At 41.6% G+C, this 22,318-nt stretch overlaps 1 protein-coding gene across 1 annotated transcript in view; it reads left to right on the plus strand.

Annotated features, from left to right (window-relative positions):
- Positions 1 to 1,123: 1,123 nt before the first annotated feature.
- LOC139738522 (equilibrative nucleobase transporter 1-like) overlaps positions 1,124 to 22,318 on the plus strand; it is a 35,205-nt gene continuing 14,010 nt past the window's right edge. Inside the window, exons 1-7 of the mRNA XM_071649146.1 lie at positions 1,124 to 1,293; positions 6,202 to 6,325; positions 7,761 to 7,853; positions 15,907 to 16,312; positions 18,383 to 18,637; positions 19,536 to 19,649; positions 20,328 to 20,523. Coding sequence (XP_071505247.1) covers positions 1,124 to 1,293; positions 6,202 to 6,325; positions 7,761 to 7,853; positions 15,907 to 16,312; positions 18,383 to 18,637; positions 19,536 to 19,649; positions 20,328 to 20,523 — 1,358 coding nt within the window. The remainder of the gene's footprint in view (positions 1,294 to 6,201; positions 6,326 to 7,760; positions 7,854 to 15,906; positions 16,313 to 18,382; positions 18,638 to 19,535; positions 19,650 to 20,327; positions 20,524 to 22,318) is intronic.

The following is a 22,318-nucleotide window of genomic DNA, read 5'->3' on the forward strand; positions in this document are numbered from 1 at the left end:
CGCGTATCTCGACAATCAGTTGTAGAATGCTTCATTTCTATGCATTTATTTACACACACACACACACACACACACACACACACACACACACACACATATATATATATATATATATATATATATATATATGAGAGAGAGAGAGAGAGAGAGAGAGAGAGAGAGAGAGAAGAAACGAAACAAACAGATAAAAGATGTGTAGAGATAACAAATCACCCCGTCACAACACATCATAATTATCACAGAAACTAGGCATTTAAACAATATTTTATGTGTTGTTCATTGCCATGCCGAAATTTTATTCCAAAAGGTGGTAAATCAACACAAGTCCCACCAAAACAATTGATTCTTTAAAGGACAAGTTCACCTTTATAAACATAAGGATTGAGAGAATGTAGCAACATTAGTAGAACACATCATTGAAAGTTTGAGGAAAATCAGACCATCGGTTCAAAAGTTATGAATTTTTGAAGTTTTTGTGCAGTACCCGCTGGATGAGAAGACTACTGCAACGCATGAATAACTTAGATGTCACATGCGTACAACAATATAAGGAAAATATAAAGAGAATTTCACAAAATTCCATCTTTTGAAAAAAGTACATTCCCCTGACTCCTTACCGACAAATGTTATGGGTAATGTTATTCCCCCTGCCTTTAGAAAGAGGCAAGTCAAGTGCTCTTTTATTATGCGAAAAAAGTGAAAATATGTTGAATTTTCTTTTACATTTTCTTTATACTGTTGTACGCATATGACTCACAAGCTGAAGTAGTCTCCTCATCCAGCAGTTCCAACACAAAAATTTAAAAAATTCATAACTTTTGCATCGATTGTCCGATTTTCCTCAAACTTTCACTGATGTGTTCTACTGATATTGTTATATTTTCTCAATCCTTATGTTTATGAAGGTGAACTTGTCCTTTAAAAATAAGTGTGGACACGCAGAATATTCCAAGGCGCATGCAGTTTCGTAATCCTTATCAGTAAAGTTATGGTTTACAGACAAATTTTCATTAACGAAATGTAACGGAAGTCAATGTTATCTTTGCGTATATGAACAGCAAACATTTCCTCCTCTTTTTGACTACTAGTATTGTCTTCCATGCAGATTAGCGATGATATCACCATGGCAACAAACTTCCAGACGGGAGGAGCCGTAAAAACCTCTTGCCCTGAGCAAGACGCTCAGCTTCAGTTGGTGTACTCTCTGGCAACAGCTGCGCAAACTGTCTGTATGTTTCCCCTAGGATTCTTCTTTGACCGGTTTGGAACTCAACTTTCGCGTTTAGTTTTGAGGTTAGTTTCTGTGACTAATTTTCGCCTTTTTAACTACATTCATTTTATTTGGCACACTTTGTAAGAAACACCAAGAAAATACCAAGTATGGACTGGATGGTTTACATATTTGTAAACTATTATGTTGTACCATAACTTCTGCTATCCATTTGGCACTATGATTCCTATTGAGGGACTTGAATGATTATGGCTTAATTACAAGCTATGAAATCCACTTCCTCATTCTCATGCTGTAAGTCATAGGACCTAAATACAATTGTCTCACCGTCACGAAATCATCAATTTATTGTCTAGACATGTTGACAATCATTGCGTTATAAGTTCTGCAGACTCATTTCTTCTTTATACAGTATCTGAATGACTACGACACGTAAAGCCCTATAGACAACTTTATCACTCTAATTGTGACAGGAGACATCCGTTGTCATAGCTTTGTGTGTACTTGCTTGTGGGGTGAATAATTTTGAGGTTTGTGCAGTGGACATAATGGAGGAGTCCTTGTTCATGACATTGTCATGGAGCTCACTCACCCACACACACAACCACGTATTTCACACAATCAGAGACACAAACACACATTCGAATACAGGTATGCAAATAAACTTGGGCCGTACCCGCTTCAGCAACATTGAATGGATCTGACTTTATTCGGTTCATCGAATACGAAAAAAAAAATATTTCAGAGTGCTAAAGTCGGAATCAACGCCATAAAAGGTCACGAGTTCAAGCCATCTTTGTCAGATATCTGCAGTTTTGTATATCCAGGTAATGGAGAGCATGCGCGTGTCATTCTGTCCCATTAGCATTCGCTCAGACAAAAAGAAACTAAAGTGTTTATCAGTAGTTAGGCCTGCTGACGCACTTACCAGTTTTCTGGAATCGGAAGATATTTTGGGATATTATGCCAGCTCCTATAAAGGTCGTGTCACACCTTTCCGGGCAAGCTACGCTGGCTTATGGCGAGGAGGGATTTTCCGCGGGCGGACAAGAATGTTGCAAGTTTCGCACTGGTTTCTTACCTGCTAGACGCGTGCTACTTACCTTCTACTTGCGTGTATTCCGTTTGACCTGCGAGAGAGCTTTGAAACCGATCCGTTTTCTGCTACGAGCGACTTACGGGTATTGAGAAGTACCTGCGTTGGAGTTGCCTACGAGGTGCTACTGGTAAGGGTCTCCTACTGGTGTTCTGCGTGTACCTCTCAAAGAGCGAACCCCCACGACTCACTCGGAACAAGTTTTGAGCATGCTCAAGGCCTTGTCATATCGTATCTGGGGAAGTTTTGCGGCTTGACTTGCGGGGAAACAAATTTGCTACCCGGAGCTCACCGCAGCTGGTCCTCACCTGACAGTGCCTAGCGCGTGTCTCGCCTGTAGTTGCCCGGAGGTGCGCACGCAAGTCCAATATAACCGCAACCAAGTTTTGAGCATAATGCCCGGAGAGGTCCACGCAGAACGCCAGTAGGACGCCCCTAGCGGCAGCACCTCGCAGGCAACTCCCACGCAGGTACTTCGCAGTCCAAGATAATGTCATTCTGTGGGACTTTTGCCATTTCTTCAGAAGAATTCCTTCACTGAGTTGTCAGCCCCCACGCGCCTGGCACACAGGTCACACAATAGGCCTATACCCGCAAGTAGAACGCGTCCAGCAAGTAAGATGCATGCATTTACTCGCCCAAATCCTTGTCCGCCCTCAGAAATGATCCGGTATGCTGGAAAATCCCTACACGCTACAAGCCCGCGTAGCTTGCCCGGAAAGGTGTGACAGGGCCTAAACATGGTTGCGGGTAAGGGATTTGCGTGTGCACCTCCGGGCGAATACGGGTGAGATACGTGCTAGGTACAGTCATGTGCGGGTCATCTGCGGAGACCTCTGGGTAGTAAAAATTGTTCTTCGCAAGTCGCACGCAAGGCTTGCCCGGAAAGGTGTGACACGGCCTTTATACCCCCATCTCACTAGATGGCGATTCCGCTACTATCATCAAAAATCACCATCGCCATGGTCGGCGACCTCGATCGCTACGGATGTTTTGAACATGTTCAAAACTTCCGTGGCGAGGTAGCCGTGGTTTTAGAGCGTATCACAATCGCCTCATGCACGAGCGCATTAAAAAAAGCGCCACATTCGTAACTCTGACGGGGTAGCAACGCGTTAAAGGGTGGGATTTCACGGAGCACGCGAACGATTTGCGAAGGACGCGAATGACAAAATCCAACATTCGGAAAAGTTTTTCTCCGAATGTGATCCGACAATAACGCCGAAAACTATTCTTGCGCAGTTTGTGCGAAGTTTCCACGACGTATGTGCGAATGACGTGTGCATCATTGCTTAAGTACAGCATGTTACGTACACGAAGAATACGCGACGGAAATGCGAACAACGAAAAAATTTCATTAATCATGGGAGAAAATGTACCCAAGGAGAGGTGGAAGCTGTCTTGAGTTGATTTTTTTTCTTTCCTCTATTTCTCCTTTCTTTTCCTCTCATTTGTCTATGGTGTGCCTACATTTTTTTTCCTAGGACCTATCTCCGCTAGAAAAGCATTTGATTTTTTTTTTGCAATTCCTCCAACACATAGGCCCTAATCTCTCTAGTTCAAACGAAATTTTACATACTTGAGATTAATTCTAAGTGTGTTCTGCGATTTTTTTTGTATATTATATCAAACATTTCTTTCTCTTTGCTAGTTTTTAGTTTCTTTTGTTACTATAGTTGTTAATAATTGTTTGATGTTTAGATGTATGCTACGATTTTTATAAGTAGAAAACGTATAGGTCATACATCCCCCAAACGTGCGGTAAACGTTCGCGAGAATGTCTCAAAAGGTACGCGAACAGTTTGCGATTACGTCGTAAAATGATCGGAAAAACTTCGCAGATTTCGCGTAACATGCGCGAGACATTCTCCGAAGTTTCGGAGTCTGTTTGGGGTTTCACGAACATTTTGCGAACATCGCGCGTGTCTTGCGAAGGTCTTGCGCATATGACGAAGCTTTAAAGACACTTTCGAGAACAATTCACGAGCAAATCCCGACTAAGTGTGCGGAAAAGGTTCGCAAAAAATTTCAAACTTTTTTGAAATTCTCGCCGAAGTAAAAACGACATTCGCGAACAATTGACGACGCTTCCGAACCCTCACGTTTGTTTGGCGATCTTTTGCAGACTAAAATGCGAATGCTGGATTTTGCCATTCGCGTCATTCGCAAATCGTTCGCGTGCTCCGTGAAATCCCACCCTAGGCGTAACTCAAGCGCATCGAAAGCGACCCCATCGCCCATGAAAATTACCACTTTTACAGTATTACGTAACAGGAACAAACCATGAACGAAAGAAAGTGATGCGCAGACCAGGAAGGTGGACAAGGAGAAAAGAGTATAAAATTCTCTTTTTTTTTCACGCACATTCAGTACGAATCTACTCTGTTTATCAAATTGTTTGCCATATACCATTGCAAGTCAAAGAAGGTAAATTAGGTTGTAATCTTTTCAAACATATCTTTATAAAATTGTCTCAGTGTAGGATACGATTTGTACTTTGTTCATAAGCAGTTATTTAATATTATATACACATTTTACCCTTTTAAGAATTGAATGGATGACTTAACTAATATTGTATTACACATCAGGTTCTAACTGGTGTGTTCTAGAACGAAAAGATGTAAGGGTAAAACCATATTCTGCATATCCATGTTGGTTTGATACTGACATCTGCCTGAAAAAAATTCTATCATGAAACCAATTTTATACCCCGATCGCTTGAGATCGTAGAATGAGCCTGGCGTAAACGTGTTGCTGACGCTCCGATCGTATCACTGTTGTAGCAAGGTCTTGATAAGCGTACGAATATCGCAATACGATCACTTTGATCGCAGAAGCAGTGCCTCTCGTCGGCTTGGAAAAGCGGCGAAAACATGGCAGCGTCGTAGCATTATCGTGACACTATCGCCTACAGCGCAGGTTGAGCGTAGAGAAACCGTAGTGTTATCGCTTCGGAGGTCAAAATTGGAGACGGACGGCGATCGCGCCACGATTTATTAAGTCGTCAGAGATCGCCATGGTCGCCATGGTCGCCTTCCTAGTGAGATGGGGGCCTTAGCAACTTAATACATTCTCCGAAGTGAAGTAAAAGGACTTACAGTACAAAACAGAAACTCCTCTAAAAAAAATAAGATAATCCAAATCAACAATTTGCAGGGCTCTTAATCAATAGTGGAACAACTAGCAACACACTAGGAAAATAAGGCCCATGAGCTAGAAACTTGGCAAATAAGGCCCACGAAACTGACACCAGGCAAATAAGGCCGACAAACAGCTGCTGTCCCCGTGAAGTATTGTCGGTCTCATGGGCCTATTATTTGCCTAGTATCAAACTGGTGGACCGTACAGCTCTCGGGCCTATACTTTACTTGATGTCGAACTCATGGACCTTGTTCACTTTAGTGTCTAGCTCGTAGGATGTTATAGATGGCTGTGTATTAAACTTGTGGGCGGTATGACTCTTGGCTGTCGAGCTCTTGAAGTGCACCCATATTTTCTTACTACTTACAAATCCACTTCAGGTTGCATGCTTTAATTATGATTATTATACCAAAAAGGCAGACGACAGCAGAGCATATAGAAAAAAAAAAGGCGCATTGACTTTGCAAATGTTTTTAAGAACACACGCATTTACAACATACTATCGTTTATAGTCTTATTGCAAAGCACAATTAATAGAAGACAATGAGGGTTTTTTTTTGTTCATCTGAATCTTTATTGAATTAATTTATTGAATTAAAAGTATTAAAATTTTCATGTGACTTTCGTCCGATAATAGTAGGGCTTTTCCCGAGCGAACTTGAGAATTGACAAGATATAAGCCTCAATGTACTTAAACTTATTCAAGTAACTTTCCCTTTTTTCTCTCTTGCAGTGTGCTCACTTTGAGTGGGTACCTGTTGATGGCATTTAGTTCGGCTGAATATTCGGTTCTCATATTTCCCGCTACCATCCTCTTTACAATTGGAGGCGTCCTGTTGCTTTTATCTAGCATGCAGGTAAGATTCCGAGTTGCAAAACATTAATGTGGAATGTTACAGGTGTATAGCATGAGACAATTAGGCGAGAAGTGTTGAAAGGGAAGGAATATGAATATGAAAAAGTTTGTTAGACTTGCTAATGACTCACACGAACACGCATATAATATGAGAGAGAGAGAGAGAGAGAGAGAGAGAGAGAGAGAGAGAGAGATGGAGGGGGGGGGGGAGACGAATACATCGGTATTAGTATGCAATCTGATATGTTTAGGACTTTATAATTACAGAATGAGCACATTTCATTTTTCTATATGTTTACACTTCTGACTGTTTGGACTGGTACCTAGGATTTGCACTTTTTCGCGGTTTTTTTTTCATCCGTTTGAATTCTAGAAAATAGCTTTTAAGTTGCTTTGCTACGAAGGAAAAAGCCGTAATATCGTCAAGCATTTTTTCTGTGTGATAGTTGTGACGACTTCTGCAATAATGTTATAGAGGAGCTAATACAACAATCTACTTTATTTTGTATGTGCATGACCTATTGAATTTGTTTGTTGAACTTTTTCCTGGTAAAAGTCCATATTTACCAAAATCTCAATGTATTTTTGTATTTCCGTTTGTACATTGTATTTTTGTAAGAAAACGTTGCAGAAATTAATTGATGTGTTATTGCACTAATATTTCCTCTCCACTTTATAGTTCTCCGATTGTGCCCAACGCAACGGTTTAGGGAAAAGTAAAACATTTCAGTATTATTTTAAAACAATTATATTTCTTGTGTCAATGAGTAATTTTGTGGCAAGGAAGTACACTGTTGCCCTTTCATTCACTTTTGCATATTGTTGTAGTCTTCTGCAAATTTACTACTTAAGCATGGACGTTTTACATGAATGAATACTGACCCGGGAAAGGACATAAAAGAAAAATCACAACCCACGCACGTAAAAGATTTTTTTGTTGTTCATTCATAGCAAAGAACCGCAGTGTGCATACATTTGTGTAACCAGGGAAATTGATCCGCCTCAAGAAGATATAACTGGACTTCACGGAAGAACAGCTGGTGAAGCTGAATATGGGTTTTATAATATAACATGTTATGGACAAGTGATGGAGCCTTTTTTTCGGATGGATGAGATGAGAGATGACGCTCTGAAAATGTATAAAAATTTCCCTCGCAATTTCAGGGGGCAGTGTGCGCCATCTAGGTGAAAATCAGAGATCCCGCTTGAATGACATCATGCTATGATATTGAGAAAATGTTGATGTTTTAATCGAGCCCGAATCGAACAAAATGAATCTTGAAATATTAAATAAACAGTCGTAGCAAATTAGTTCTTTGAATAACAACATAAACACACACACACACACACACGCACGATTATACGAGCTCGCCTGACATCATGCCCGCACCTTTAAGAATTATCTCGTTCTTGTTATGTTATTTATTATCTTTCAGGTTGGCAATTTGTTTCCATCACAGCGCTCTACAGTTATTTCCATGGTCAGCTCCATGTATAGCGGATCTGTGATCATTTTTCTCATCCTGAAGGTAAGAACTGTGACAAACTGATTTATTCGTCTACTCGTTTTCTTGGTCCCATTATCAGTCTGTGTGTGTGTGTGTATGTGTGTGTGTGTGTGTGTGTGTGTGTGTGTGTGTGTGTGTGTGTGTGTGTGCTTGTGTGTCAATTCGTCGGTGGTCATCCGAACAGTCGCATATCCTGATTTTCGGTCAAATTTTCGATTTTGAGATTCATTTTTCAGTCATTTCGATTGTAGACATATTGTGAAATTTTCAGTTTCTAATTTGATGTAATTCTTGTGTAATAATCACCTCTATAGAGTCTTGCCGTCTATGCCGTCCTCTCCTATATATACGACGGTGTGGAGACTGCAAACGCAGGTCGTGCGGTTAACCAAACCGTCGTATGTCGGGTGCATAATGCCCCTGTCACACTTAGCCGGATAAGGCAAACGCATAGGAACCGAAGGTAGATTTTCGGCATCCGTTGGTATCCGTTAAAATGCGTCTCATGTCCTTTTTATCTTTTGGATGGACGTTTGTCTTCCGGAGATGTTCGTAAGAGCGGCCAGAAAACTTTGTGCATGCACAAAGTTTTTCCTCGCCAAAAACGGATAGCGCGATCCGACCCTTGTCCTATAGTTGCACGTTTTCTCCCGTATCTCCTGTACTGTGTCGTTTTCCTCGCCTTTCGATCTGCTAGGCCTCCTGTAAATTCCGTTGCTGCAGAATGCCAACATGGCCCTCCAAAAGTATATTGACGCCTGGATGAGGGAAAGCACCCAACAGAGAGGGCAGATACGGTCCAAGAAATGGCAAATTGGTCCTGAGAGACACAGACAATTTGGTTCGAATGACCGATTGTCATAGACACAAAGGCGAAACAAATTCGAACTATTTTGCTAAGTCTCCCCGATTTACCATGCAAATGTTGTGTTTCAGGTGAAAAGGTGAGAGGCACATCAAAAAGAAAGCAACATGCATCATATTTCAAGGTCGGAAAGACCATCATCTTCGAGGGGGGGGGGGGGACTTCTCACCCCTCTGTGACAGGACAACAGGTCTTTCGGAAAAGCAAGATTTTCAGTCAGTTTACTATCATGGCTGTTGTAGTAATAATTGTTGTAAATACTGAGGAACTGCAGAGATCTGAACAAAATCGATGGAAGCATGCATGATTGATACACTAGTTGTAGGTTTTACCAGCAAAAAGGGCAGCCTTGATCAGATTCGCTATCATGGAGCAATGAAGTATATTCGGTATGACTGGGCATCGGCTGAGATAAACTGTTGGATATTCACAGGTTAAAAGTTATGAGTGAACCTTGAGTTGAAAATGAGACAATGAGTAGAAGCCATCAAAATTAAAACCCATGACGTCAAGGTTCGAACAGCATTAGGAAATCTAAATGAGCCATCTTATTGTCATGTGACCAGTGGCGTATCTAGGCGTATCACTTCTTGGGGCGCAAAAAACGAAAAAAAAAAAGCGAAGAAAAGAAGGGAAAAAAAGAAAAAAAAAGGAAGAAGAAGAAGAAGAAAAGAAAAAAAAAGAAGAAGAAGAAGAAGAAAAAAAAACCTCGCCCGGAAGGGGGGGGGGGAGGGAGAATGGTGGGGGGGGGGCAGAAAACCAAATCAAACCAGATAAAAACAAAACATGATGATGACGCGGACAAAATGACAATGTTCATTGTGTTCACACAAGAATTCCATGTTCCGTAAGCTGAAATACAAAAATTTTCGGCGCACTCGCTGCGCTCGCTCGCCAAATATATATAAAAAAGAAGGTAAGAACAAAACTTGATGACGCGGACAAAATGTCAATGTCTATTGTGTTCACACATGTCATTTAATATTTAGCAGGCAAAATGTTTCACTGAGCAGCGGCTGCAATTTCTTTCGTTCTGAAGCGATCGCCAATTGGATCAAAAGGCGCCAACGGTTTAAAACGTACGGGGGGGGGGGGGGGGGGCGCAAAAAACCCCCAAATCAAACAAGATAAGAACAAAACGCAATGATGACGCGGAAATATACAAATTTCGGCTCACTCGCTCGTATTATTAGAGTATTTTTTCAAGTCCTCAGTTTGGTGGTATAAATCGTTATCTATAAGGCCGTCACTATATCTTGAATAGAATTGTAAGATTTAATGAGCAAAAAATGACAAGAGTTCCATGTTTAGTAAGCTGAAATATAAAAATTTTCTGCTCGCTCGCTGCGCTCACTCGCCAAAATTTATCAGAAAAAAAAAGGAAGAAGAAGATAAGAACAAAACGTGACGATGACGCGGACAAAATGACAATGGCTATTGTGTTCACACATGTCATTTGATATTTAGCAGGCAAGATGTTTCACTGAGCAGCGGCTGCAATTTCTTTCGTTCTGAAGGCGATCGCCGATTGGATCAAAAGAGGACGCCAACGGTTTCGAACATACGGGGGGGGGGGGGCGCAAAAAAAACAAATCAAAAAAGATAAGAACAAAACGTAATGATGACGCGGAAATATACAAATTTCGGCTTCAGTTTGTTGGTATAAATCGTTATCTATAAGGTCGTCACTATATCCTGATTAGAATTGTAAGATTTAATAAGCAAAAAATGACAAGAATTCCATGTTTTGTAAGCTGATATACAAAAATTTTCGGCTCGCTCGCTGCGCTCGCTCGCCAAAATTTATATATATATATATATATATATATATATATATATATATAAGAGAGATAAGAACAAAACGTGATGATGACGCAGAAATATACAAATTTCGGCTCACTCGCGCGCACTAATTTAGAGGGTTTTTTTAAGTCCTCAGTTTGTTGGTATAAATCGTTATCTATAAGGCCGTCACTATATCTTGATTAGAATTGTAAGATTTAATAAGCAAAAAATGACAAGAATTACATGTTTTGTAAGCTGAAATACAAAAATTTTCGGCTCGCTCGCTGCGCTCGCTCGCCAATATATATATATATATATATATATATATATATATATATAAAGGTTAAAAGAGAGATAAGAACAAAACGTGATGATGACGCAGAAATATACAAATTTCGGCTCACTCGCGCGCACTAATTTAGAGTATTTTTTTTAAAGTCCTCAGTTTGTTGGTATAAATCGTTATCTATAAGGCCGTCACTATATCTTGATTAGAATTGTAAGATTTGATAAGCAAAAAATGGCAAGAATTCCATGTTTTGTAAGCTGAAATACAAAAATTTTCGGCTCGCTCGCTGCGCTCGCTCGCCAAAATTTATCAAAATTCGCTACATTTAAATCACCCTCAAAAGACCCCTTTTAAGTGCTTGAAAAAGAGCATGTCATGTAGACTTTGTTTAAAGTCCCTACCGGGATGGGGTTGGGGTTGAACACTTTTTCAGAAATTAGGGGCGCAATTTTCGCGCTTGCCCCGGGCGCCGTTTCCCCTAGATACGCCACTGCATGTGACTGTGATGCATTTGGTTTGATGTATCACAGAAACTGTTTGAGAGAAAATAGATACTGCTTCAAACCTTTACTCAATGTCCAAATTTGAAAAATGTATTGCTGACATTGATATTCTGAATGCAGTCAAAATAGTGTTTTATGACTTCAGGATCTGCAAATACAATGGATGAGTTCAATGAAGAATAATTATGTACCTTTACTTGAGAAAATCAACGTTCATCCGGCTGTTAATCAGTATAAAGAACATCTGGAAAAAAAAAAATTAATCAGAAACAAAAAATAGAGAAGGTTAAATTTGTGAAGTAGCATCGGGCATGAATGAAAGTGATTTTGTGTAAAGTGAGAAACTTTTGGGTAAATTTGCATGTAAATGATATTTAGGACCAAAATGAATAAAGCGGTGTGGGCAAGCAGTTCATATTCATTTCTCATGCGTTTGCGCGCGTTCCTCTATCCTGTCAAAAATCGCCAAAGATGGGTTGTTTCTTCATTTTGTCCGGCCCCTAAACAGTGCATGTGCGCTCCTCTAAAACGGAAACTTTGCACTCTGTCCATCGAATTGACGATTTGAACAACGGATGAGCAAAATATCGCCCATTTCTTGTACGGTGGGTCTATCCTTCAAACTGTGATAGGGGCTTTCATATACGACGGATCGATGACCGCATGTACATGTACTGTGTGCGCTGTCAACAAAATTGTTGTATACATGGTAAATGACAGCGGTCTTTGCAAACCGAAAAAAAAACCATACATGTAGCTTCTTGCGATTCCTCGCATAATTCCTTAAAATATAATTCGACGAAAACTTCCTACGTTAGATTAAGAATCATAACAGTCTGTCAAATTAATGGATATTGTCTACAAGCGTGTTGAGAATGACGCCAGCATTGAAGTGGCGTTGCAGTTACCGTATTCAAGAGATGCATTTCACAGGTAGCGGATTATTTTACTTAAAATGCACTTATCTGTTTTTGGTGTCTAACACACGCACACATATATATGTATAAGTATATATTATGTATGTATATATATATATATATACATATATATATATATATATATATATATATATATATATATTTACAGTTGGTATGTTACATATACGTGTGACCCGCCACGACCAAAGGATCCGAAAGTCACTGACGGCTGAGCCGAGAAAATCAAGTTTGAAGTCAGGTCATCAAAATCGGTCAAAACCATTAAATTTCTGCTTTTGGCGAAATTTGGCAGTCTAATGTTTCGTCTGTCATCTGCTGAAATTTTGTAGCTAAATGATCAAGGGAAAGGCAAGAAATTAGTGTTTTTCTGAGCCATGATTTTCCGACTTTCAACGGAACAGACTTGGATTTATCACCGCAGATAGACTCCGCCCCTAGCAACGAGGGAGTGATCTTATTGGTGAAAGCGTGGCACCCTGGTGACTGATTGCTCGTTGTGCGTAGACTTCTGGCGCTGAAGGCCGTGTCACGCCTTTCCGGGTATCTACGCGGGCTTGTTGCGAGTAGGGATTTTTCAGGACGCAGGAGAATTTCTGCGGGCGAACAAGGATGTTGGCGAGTTCCTTACTTACGTCTTACTGCTAGGGGCGTGCTATTTGCCTGCTACTTGCGTGTATTACGTGTGACCTGCGTGAGAGCTTTGAAACAGATCCATTTTCAGCTACGAGCGACACACGGGGACTGGGAAGTACCATGCGTGGGAGTTGCCTGCGAGGTGCTGCCGCTAAGGGCCTCCTGCTAGTGTTCTGCGTGTACCTCTGAGGGCAAACCCCGCGACTTACCCGGAACGAGTTTTGAGAATGCTCAAGGCCTTGTCACATCGTGTCTGGGGAAGCCTTGCGGGCTGACTTGCGGGAAAAAAAAATTTACTACCCGGACCTCCCAGCAGTCGGTCCGCGCCTGACAGTATACCTAGCGCGCGATATACCGGAGGTGCGCACGAAAGCCCGATTTACCCGCAGCCAAGTTTTGAGCATGACCAAAACTTTTTCCGGGTGAGTCGCGGGGAGATGCCCGCAGAGGTCCACCCAGAACGCCAGTAGGAGGCCCTTAGCGGCAGCACCACGCAGATACTTTGCAGTCTCCTTATGCGGCCAAGATAATGACATTCTATGGGACCTCTGCCATTCCTTCAGAGGAATTCCTTCACCGAGTTGTCAGCCCAAAAAAGGATTTGCGTGTGTATCTCCGGGCGACGACGGGTGAGATACGTGCTATAGCTACTGTCATGTGCGGGTCATCTGCGGGTACTTCCGGGTAGTAAACATTGTTCTTTGCAAGTCGCACGCAAGGCTTGCCCGGAAAGGTGAGACACGGCCAAGCTCGAATGAACATTGCGGAGGTTGCTAGGACCATAGCTCCCAATGTCAAGAGGTGAAAACTGTCTTACCTCCCCTTGACTGCGTCGGAAGCAACACTTTAAAGGGATCGTATAGTTTTGGTTGAGACCTAATTTCATGTTTCTATCATCTATTGGTGAGATAATGAGAAACATCTTATGAAATATGAAAGAGCATGTGATTCCATGAGGAATCCAATGTTTGTTTGATGAAAATTGGTTTTGAAATGGCTGAGATATCCAAAACAGAGAGATTCTAATAAAGTGTGGGACCCACACTTTATTACGATCGCTTTGTTTTACTTTGTTTTTGGATGTTTCAATCATTCTAAACCCGATTATCATCAAATAAACTTTGAATTCCTCTTAAATGGTATGCTTTGTCCTATTTCATAAGTGTTTTCTTGGTATCTTGCAAAAACTTAAAAGCCCAATTCTCATCTCCACCAATACTGTACTATCCCTTTAAAGGCAGTTTTCTCAAAACGCTGATTTCCTACAACACTCGACATGCTCTTATAAAATCATCGATGTCTCCGCAACCGAGTACTTTTATGAGCCGTGTTATATATGAAATTAAAGCGGAAGAGTAAGGGAATAATGTCATGTCATTTTCAGAAAATCGACCTTCCCCGACTTTCGGATCCTCTTCGTAGCGGTGTGTGTGTGTGTGTGTGTGTGTGTGTGTGTGTGCGGGGGGGGGGGGGCTTATGTGTGAGATGCATCACGCATACAGATAGATAGATAGAGAGAGAGAGAGAGAGAGAGAGAGAGAGAGAGAGAGAAGGAGAAAGGAAAACATTAACCTTTAGTGATTCTAAAGAACAAGCATTATTACTATTCCATTTCAATTTAATTTTATTGTCCATTTCTGGAATTTGTTTAGTTTGCATGCATACACGTTGCATCTGTACATACCTAAAATGTATAGAGCACAGGTATGACCTGGATAATGTTCCACAGCAATGATAGACACACAAGGGATATACAACAATGTAATATCAAAATCAATATCAGAGATACATGACATTCGAGGTAATATCAATCTGTATAATATGATGAATTCAACATCGTGTTGGATGTGATGTGCGTGCATGGGTGCATGCAGGTGTGTAAATATGTGTCAAATTGATAATGACTATAATTATAAAAGTTAAAAAAAAAGAATACAAGGGAGTGTATTTTTTGTGTGTCTACATGAGTGATTGTATAAAAGTTAAGAAGGTTTATACGTGTTCTTATGAAATATGAAAGAGCATGTAATTCCAAGAAGGATTCAACGGTTATTTGATGAAAATTGGTCTTGAAATGGCTGAGATATCCAAAAAAAGCGATCCTAATAAAATTGACAGGCCACGGCTTTTATTAGGATCTCTTCGTGTTACCTTCTGTTTGGATATCTCAGTCATTTCAAAACCGATTTTCATCAAACAAACTTTTGATTCCCCTTAGATTGTATGCTCTTAAACATTTCATGGAGTGGTTTCTAAATGTCTCGCAAAACATTAGAGGCTGAATCCTCACCTCTACTAGTACTGTACAGTCCCTTTAATATTTTCACCTATAACCTTTGTCAGACTTCTCCCATTGTAACCTTAACCGGCATCTTCAGTTTATGTACATGGGTGTGAATTTGGTGGTCATATCTCAGATGTGTGGAAAAGTTATTGAGCGTTCACCAAAATACTGTGAGTATACAGTGCTTATTAGGACAAGTTCATTGACCTTTAGACTTCTGATCTTGTCGGACTTTACCCATATTCGAACTTGACCGATATTTTTAGGTTATGTACCTGTGGTGTGAGTTTGGTGGTCACAACTCAAATATGTGGGAATTTATTGAGAGTACACCACAATAGTGTGAGTACGACGGTGCTTATCAGGGCAAGTTCATTGACCTTTAGACCTCTGATCCTGTCGGACTACACCCATTATAAACTTGACCGACATTTCGAGGTTATGCGCTTAGAAACGTCAGTATTAAGCGCTATATAAGTGTTGTCGTTATCATTATCATTATTATCATTATCATGTACCTGTCGTGTGAGTTTGGTGGACATAGCTCAAAGCTGTGGAAATTTATTGACAGTACACCAGATTGTTGATGCCGCCGCCGCCGCCGACGACGACGACGGAATGCGACGCCGGTATCTCGCTTCCGCTACAAAAGCGAAACAAAAGTACTGTATTACAATCTGAGCATTGTCCCTCAGTCTGATTGCACTAGGTAAAGATGAAACATCTGCCTCACAGTTGTTGGTTTTTTTATTTCTTGTTTGTTTGTTTGTTCTATAGATAGTTCATGAGGCTGGTTTTGCCTTCGACGTATTCTTTTTCCTTATGGCGGCATCCGTCGTTCTCATGGGCATTAACACCGCGCTCTGTCTCCCGCGCACGTTCATTCCTCGCCCGTTGCCAAGCAACTACCGACTTCCCGGATGCAGGGGGCTGAGAGAGCGTTCGGCGGGCGATCAACAGGCAGAGGTGGTGACTGCGAAAGAGAAGAACGTATTTGTCAACGAGGCCTACGGAGTTGATGAAGAAGGGGAAAGACCTGGAGAAAAGGTCGCAGTAAACGCTGACCAACCTAGCAAAGATGACATCAGCATTCAAGAGACGACCGCTAGAGAAAGTGGCAGCATTAATGCCACGAAGTCGATGGGAGTAGCTAATCAAGAAGAGACAAGACCGGCGAAAAACAGTAAGTTCAACCACAAGTCCTACCAATTCTCATCAGGTTTTTTTTTTTTAATTCTTTTTAGAAGCTTTCAATTCTATAGTTCTTCCCTATTTATCCGTTATATCACCGACGCATTCGTGTGGAAGACCCTGAAGGCAAGTAAATTCCGAATTACCATCGGTATCATTAACGGTGTTTGCGTGTTTTTCCTATTGTTTTGGTGTTTGTGAAATTCTGGACGTGTTAGTATCATCAATTCATTTCACAGAGTTAAGTTGCGTGTGTAGAATCATGGTTTCAAGTTGCTATCGCAGTGGTGATTCAACATTTTGAATTGTGCTCATAAGGAGATGTTTTCATTTGTAGTCATATGCAATTTAGAATTGTAACTCTAAAAGGCATCTGAATAGCCTACTATTTTAAAATAAGCATAGGATTACCACCACTTTGAGTTCAATGATGCACCTTCAAGAATCCGTTACATTGATGAATTAACTCTTGAATGCTAATGAAACCCATATTTACATATGGATTGAGTGAATACAGCAGTGCTAGTAGAATACATCTTTGAAAGTTTCAGAAAAATCGGAAAATCCGTTCTAAACAAGTTATTTATGAATTTGGCGACGAAACTGTTGGATCAGAAGACTACTACAGACCATGACATTACTAAACTATACACAGCCCTGTCGCTGTGCACAACGCGACAGGGCTATTCGAGTTGAGATCCAAAACACAAAGCGACGCACGTCGATCGCGTTGAGTTTTGATTCATGACATCATTTTTGTCACCTCAGACTCATTGAGGACAATCTACAATACAATAATCAGACTTCATATCTTTGTTTCGAAGTTGACATACACAATTTACAACTTACCGAAAACGAAGATTTAATGCAGCGTGTGCGAAACGTAGATCAGTCTCCTTTGCACGGCCACATTTAAAAAATCAGGAGCGGACTCGGTAATCGGCGCTGCACTTTCAAAGGCCACATTATCGACCGCGCTGCGGACACTCAAGCAGCTGCGCAATCCACAAAAGTCTATGACCCCGTTTACAGTGCAGGGCTGGGCCGAGCCCGGCCCCGGGCTGAGCCCAGGCTGAGCCCGGCCTCAATTTCGGTACTCTGCCCCGCAATTTTGTCCGTTTACAGTGGAGAGCTCGGCCCGGGCTTTTAATTCAAACTTTTCATTTTTGTCGTAGTGGCGCTCTGCTTGTAAAACAAATGACTATATATTGGGAGCGCGCCGGTCGCAATTTGGTACCGCATTTGGCCCAGTTTGCGTTTTCAGTGAGAAAAGGCCAGGCCGCGAGCCCGGGATGAGCCCGGGCCGAGACTACCTCCAGAGCTTGGCCAAATGCGCGGCCGTTTTTGGTACCGCATTTGGCCTTTTGCGCGTTTACAGTGAGAGGAAGGCTTTTTCACTCACTGTAAATGGGGTCCAAGTGGCGCACGCACATGTTTTGATCAGCATTTGCGCACAACTCGCATCGTTCAAATCTGGTATTTTGAATTCTGCAGCGATTAACTCCGACGGCTAGGGATTGCGCTAGAAAGATTTTTTTTTTTTGTTCCGTGGACTTATCGCGAGGGCTTCCTATTGACTTACCTTACGTCTTATAAAATGTACATTTCTGCGGTATAGGCATGCACTTTACGCGAGTATAATGTACAATTTATGGCGGAACGTATGAATTATTATCGTTAGGTTTGTAGATGTGTTGTGGTTTCGCGGTGATGGCGAAAGACCCATTGCTCTGAAGCCGTGCTTCGCACGGCGTCTGGTCGGGCTAAACATTACTGTGCAGTACAATATAAAGAAAATATAAAGACAACTTCAAGAAATATCGGTTCATATGAAAAGTACACATTCCCTGTTCTTGTTACTGACGTAGTATATGTCAAGGTTAATGCTATTTCCCCTTTGTGAAAGAGCTAAGTCTAATGCTCTTTCATTGTGAAAATTATGTTGAATTTTCGTTAAATCTGACTTTAAGGCCTGCACTACTATGCATGGATGAAACTAAACCACGTTTAACCTTGCCATGTCTAATCTTATTTGTTTTTTTTTTTGTTTTTTTTTACGCAGGGAACGAAGAGGACAATTATAATGCTGTTCCGGAACAGAAAGCTGACAATGAACAGGTTAAGCCTTTTGACAAAGAGGGAAAGAAAATGGAGAAGAAAAACGCCCTGGGATACGGCTCTCTCATGTCATGCATCTGCTCCATGCCGTTCTGGTTGATTCTCTTGTGGCAAATGTTTCTTGAGCTCGACTTACTCTTCATGTTCGGCACTATCAACTACATCATAGAAGAGTTGGCCGGAGGGGATGACGACGTGGGTATGTTTCATTTACTCATTATACACCAGTACCGTGAATAAGTAAAGGAGCAAGGATGGTGTACCACATTGCCCCAATCGCCTCCTTACGCACACAGACCAGTGGCGGATCCAGAGGGGGACGCACCGGGCGTGCGCCCCCTCGTTATTTCTTGTTAAAACAGAAGAAGTACAAATAAAAAAAAACGGGAGCGCATGCACCCCCTTTAATTTTGTAAAGCCGCCTCCCCTTTACGGAATTCCTGGATCCGTCCCTGCAGACACACACGCACACACACACATACACACATACACACTCCCGACACACAAAAATATACAGAAAATACACAAATTTAAACGACCAAGCATAAAAACCGGAAGACATCGAATTATTAGTCGGTTTGTGGGTTTATGGAAACTCAAACGTTGATGAAGGTAGTGATTAGTGTGGGGATGATGGTGAATGATAAATAATTGTGATGAGTTTGATAAGGATGGAAATAATGACAACGTTGAGGAATGTTGTGGGATATCGAGTGAAGATTGCCCTTCTCTTGGTGATGAAGACAGATGTAAGCAGAAGAAGACTGATGGTGACAATGACTAGATGAAATAGAGACACAAGGATGAGGATGGATATTCTTTAAAAAAATGGTGGGCTAGGTGGTCATGATGGTGAAAATAAACAAGAATGGCAATGAACATGATGAAGATACATGTACCACCATTCACCTTTTAGACAAAGCTTACAGAATAAAATGAAATAAAACTCATGTTACCTGCACTTCTACCTGACAGTCTTTCGTCACCTTAAAAAAACACACACTGTGCTTACATCCTCTCCCTTCATGCCCTTGAAAATACTCGTTCTATTTCCGTACTTTTCTTTCTTTCGTCTCCGTCGCCCACGGTAATTACAGTGAGCTCCTACCTGAATGTGTTCTCCATCAGCCAGATTACGACAATAATAGTGGGTCCGTTGAGCGGACTTCTAATGGACCGCAACAAGTTGTGGCGATCCTGCCGTGAGAAGGGTGAGTCCATTATCATGAATCACCTTTCTGGGCTGTAAATAGACCAGTATCACCATTGATATGATCGCCACGCAAATTCGTTACAGCTGACAACATTTACAAGATAATTATGAACGGAATAGTTGTCTTTTTCGAAGGCAACTCCTCACCTTATCTTGCTTATTCCGGACACTTAAATGCATTGTTACTTTGTATTGATGAGGGTATGCAGATTAAGAATACATGTATATCGCACTGACATGAATGGGTGAGTACGTTCTCAATTTTATTACTCGTGAAAGGCGCCATTTGATTATAAGTGATGCTGTTTTGGTTTAATCTGACAGTAATCTGATAATCATGACGTTCCTATGACCTTTCTACTCGGAAGTCAGTTTAAAAAGAACTCCGACTCACAGGAACGTTTTTCAGTTCTTCTAATTTCATAATCAAACCATCATTTTTTCTAACTTCAATACTGAGAGCGTCACGTTATGATATCTAGGCCCTATAGCGTGCTTGTACTGAATTGTGGTTATTTTCCGTCAATTGGCATGCTCGGCATCTACGACCATTACAAAACTCTCCACTATAAGCAGGTATAGAGTGAGTAAGCAGCACAATTTTTATATAAGATAATGATGAAACTGAAATGTGTTTCAATAAAGCGACATAATGACGCAGTCCTTGTTCACACAGACGGATCACCCGAGAGAAAAGCTTTTGCTGACCTTCAAGACAGCTGCCTGCCCTTGGCCGTGACCAGCCTGGCTTCGCTCGGCTACTCGATTTGTCTCCTCATCCCGAGCCTCAAGCTTCAGTACCTGACATTCGTCTTCATCGTCATTACGCGCCCCTTCCTCTTTGGCATTGGGTCAGCTGTGACCGCAGTCATGTACGTACTAAAAACGACTGCCAAGGCATAAAATTATTATTAAGTTCAGTAATTGTAGGGCAAGGATTTATCATATGGGTTTTGTGCCTGGTCTCAGGTAAAACGACTACAGCTCTTCTAATGCTTGTAACCAAAACGACCCTTTCTATTATCTAGTTATTGTCCTTATAGGGCTGTTCTAGTTCTTGTCTTGCTTGTGTTTGTGAGCATTCATGCAGTTTTTACTTTAAAATTGAGGGTGGGCAATCAAATTTTATATGAAGTATAAATACATGGTGCATTTTATTGATGTGTATGTATATGGATGCAACATTCGCATATACTCATCTCGTCTTGAAAGATCCATGTGGCTGCCTTTTTAAGGTTCACCAACCAGAAAGGGTCAAACAGTATTGCGTTGAGTATACTAGTCTGGCGTGCTGCACCCTACATAAATAGGTCGGACGGGCATCACTGGTCCTCATCCAGCCCTTTCCTCTCGTGTGCTGGCTCCAAGCGCCACATCCCGGGAAACCGCTTCATCCGGTGGCTAAACTACGTGAGGGAATGATGTCGACACAATATCACTGGGCGAGAAGCTTCAACAAGGGTTACCGGTCGGCGCGGAAGGGCACTCAGCGAGGGCTCAACGGCCACGTGTCCAGAGCCAAGGCGAGCCTATGCTGGGGGATTTATCGCCTGGAGAGGTATGGGTTCCCCCAGACACATTACCCAAGACACACTACATGAAGATGAATATGACAGCCATTTCGCAATTCGTACCGGATCGGTCGTCATCGCCCGGGCCATCAAGGACCGCGCCTACTGCTGCTCATCAGGCGGAGGTGGACAATTTGATACTAATGTACCGATGAACAAGATCCGTGCTAGGAACAACATCATCATTGGCACGTTTAATGTTCGGTCAGTAAGAGAACCAGGCAAGTTGGAACTATTGGCACAAGATGTGGACAGATACCATCGACACATTCTAGGTCTCAGTGAAGTGAGATGGAAGAACATTGGAGAAACGCTAACCTATGACGGTCACAAGCGTTATTTCCGTAGCAAAATGGACAAGCACGAACAGGGTGTAGGCTTCCTCATCAACAAGGAGATTTCAAAAACCGTCATGGGATGTAAACCAGTTTCGAGTCGGCTCATTACCATCCGCTTGAGAGTAAACCCTTTCAACATCACTATCATCCAGGCACATGCACCAACATCAAGCCATGATGACGCAGAGGTAGAGGGATTCTATGACCAGTTGTAAGAAAACCTTAATGAAACTTCCCCAAAGGATGTAATTTTGCAAGGTGACCGGATTGCCAAAGTAAGTGAAGACGCTTGCCAGATTTGGAAAGGCACATGTGGCCGCTATTCCAATACAGAAACAAATCACAAAGGCTTAAGACTTTAGAATTTGCCAGCTACAACGACTTTAGGCCGATGAGTACACTTGGCCTGCACAAAGTTTCAAGAAGATGGACCTGGCATAGCTCAGACGGACATACCCACAACCAAAAAGACTACATCAGGGTAAAGACGCGTTACAAGTCTTGCATGGACATTGCCAAAACACGCAGTTTTCCTGGTGATGACGTTGGAAATGATCATGACTTGGTGTTGATGAGCTTCCGAATACGACTTAGAAGATCAAAAGATAAGGTCACATATGGATAAGGTTTAATCTTGAGAAACTGAAGGATCCAGGTGTGGCTGAAGCGTTTGAAGCCAGGATAGACGGGAGATTTTCTTCTCTCACTTTTGAGGCAGATGACACAGACGACACCGACATATAGATACACTGATTAAC

This window comes from Diadema antillarum, unplaced genomic scaffold (assembly GCF_040938485.1).
Source record: "Diadema antillarum isolate AM-2024a unplaced genomic scaffold, OU_Dant_1.0 seq00000752_RagTag, whole genome shotgun sequence".
Taxonomy (NCBI): Eukaryota; Metazoa; Echinodermata; class Echinoidea; order Diadematoida; family Diadematidae; genus Diadema; species Diadema antillarum.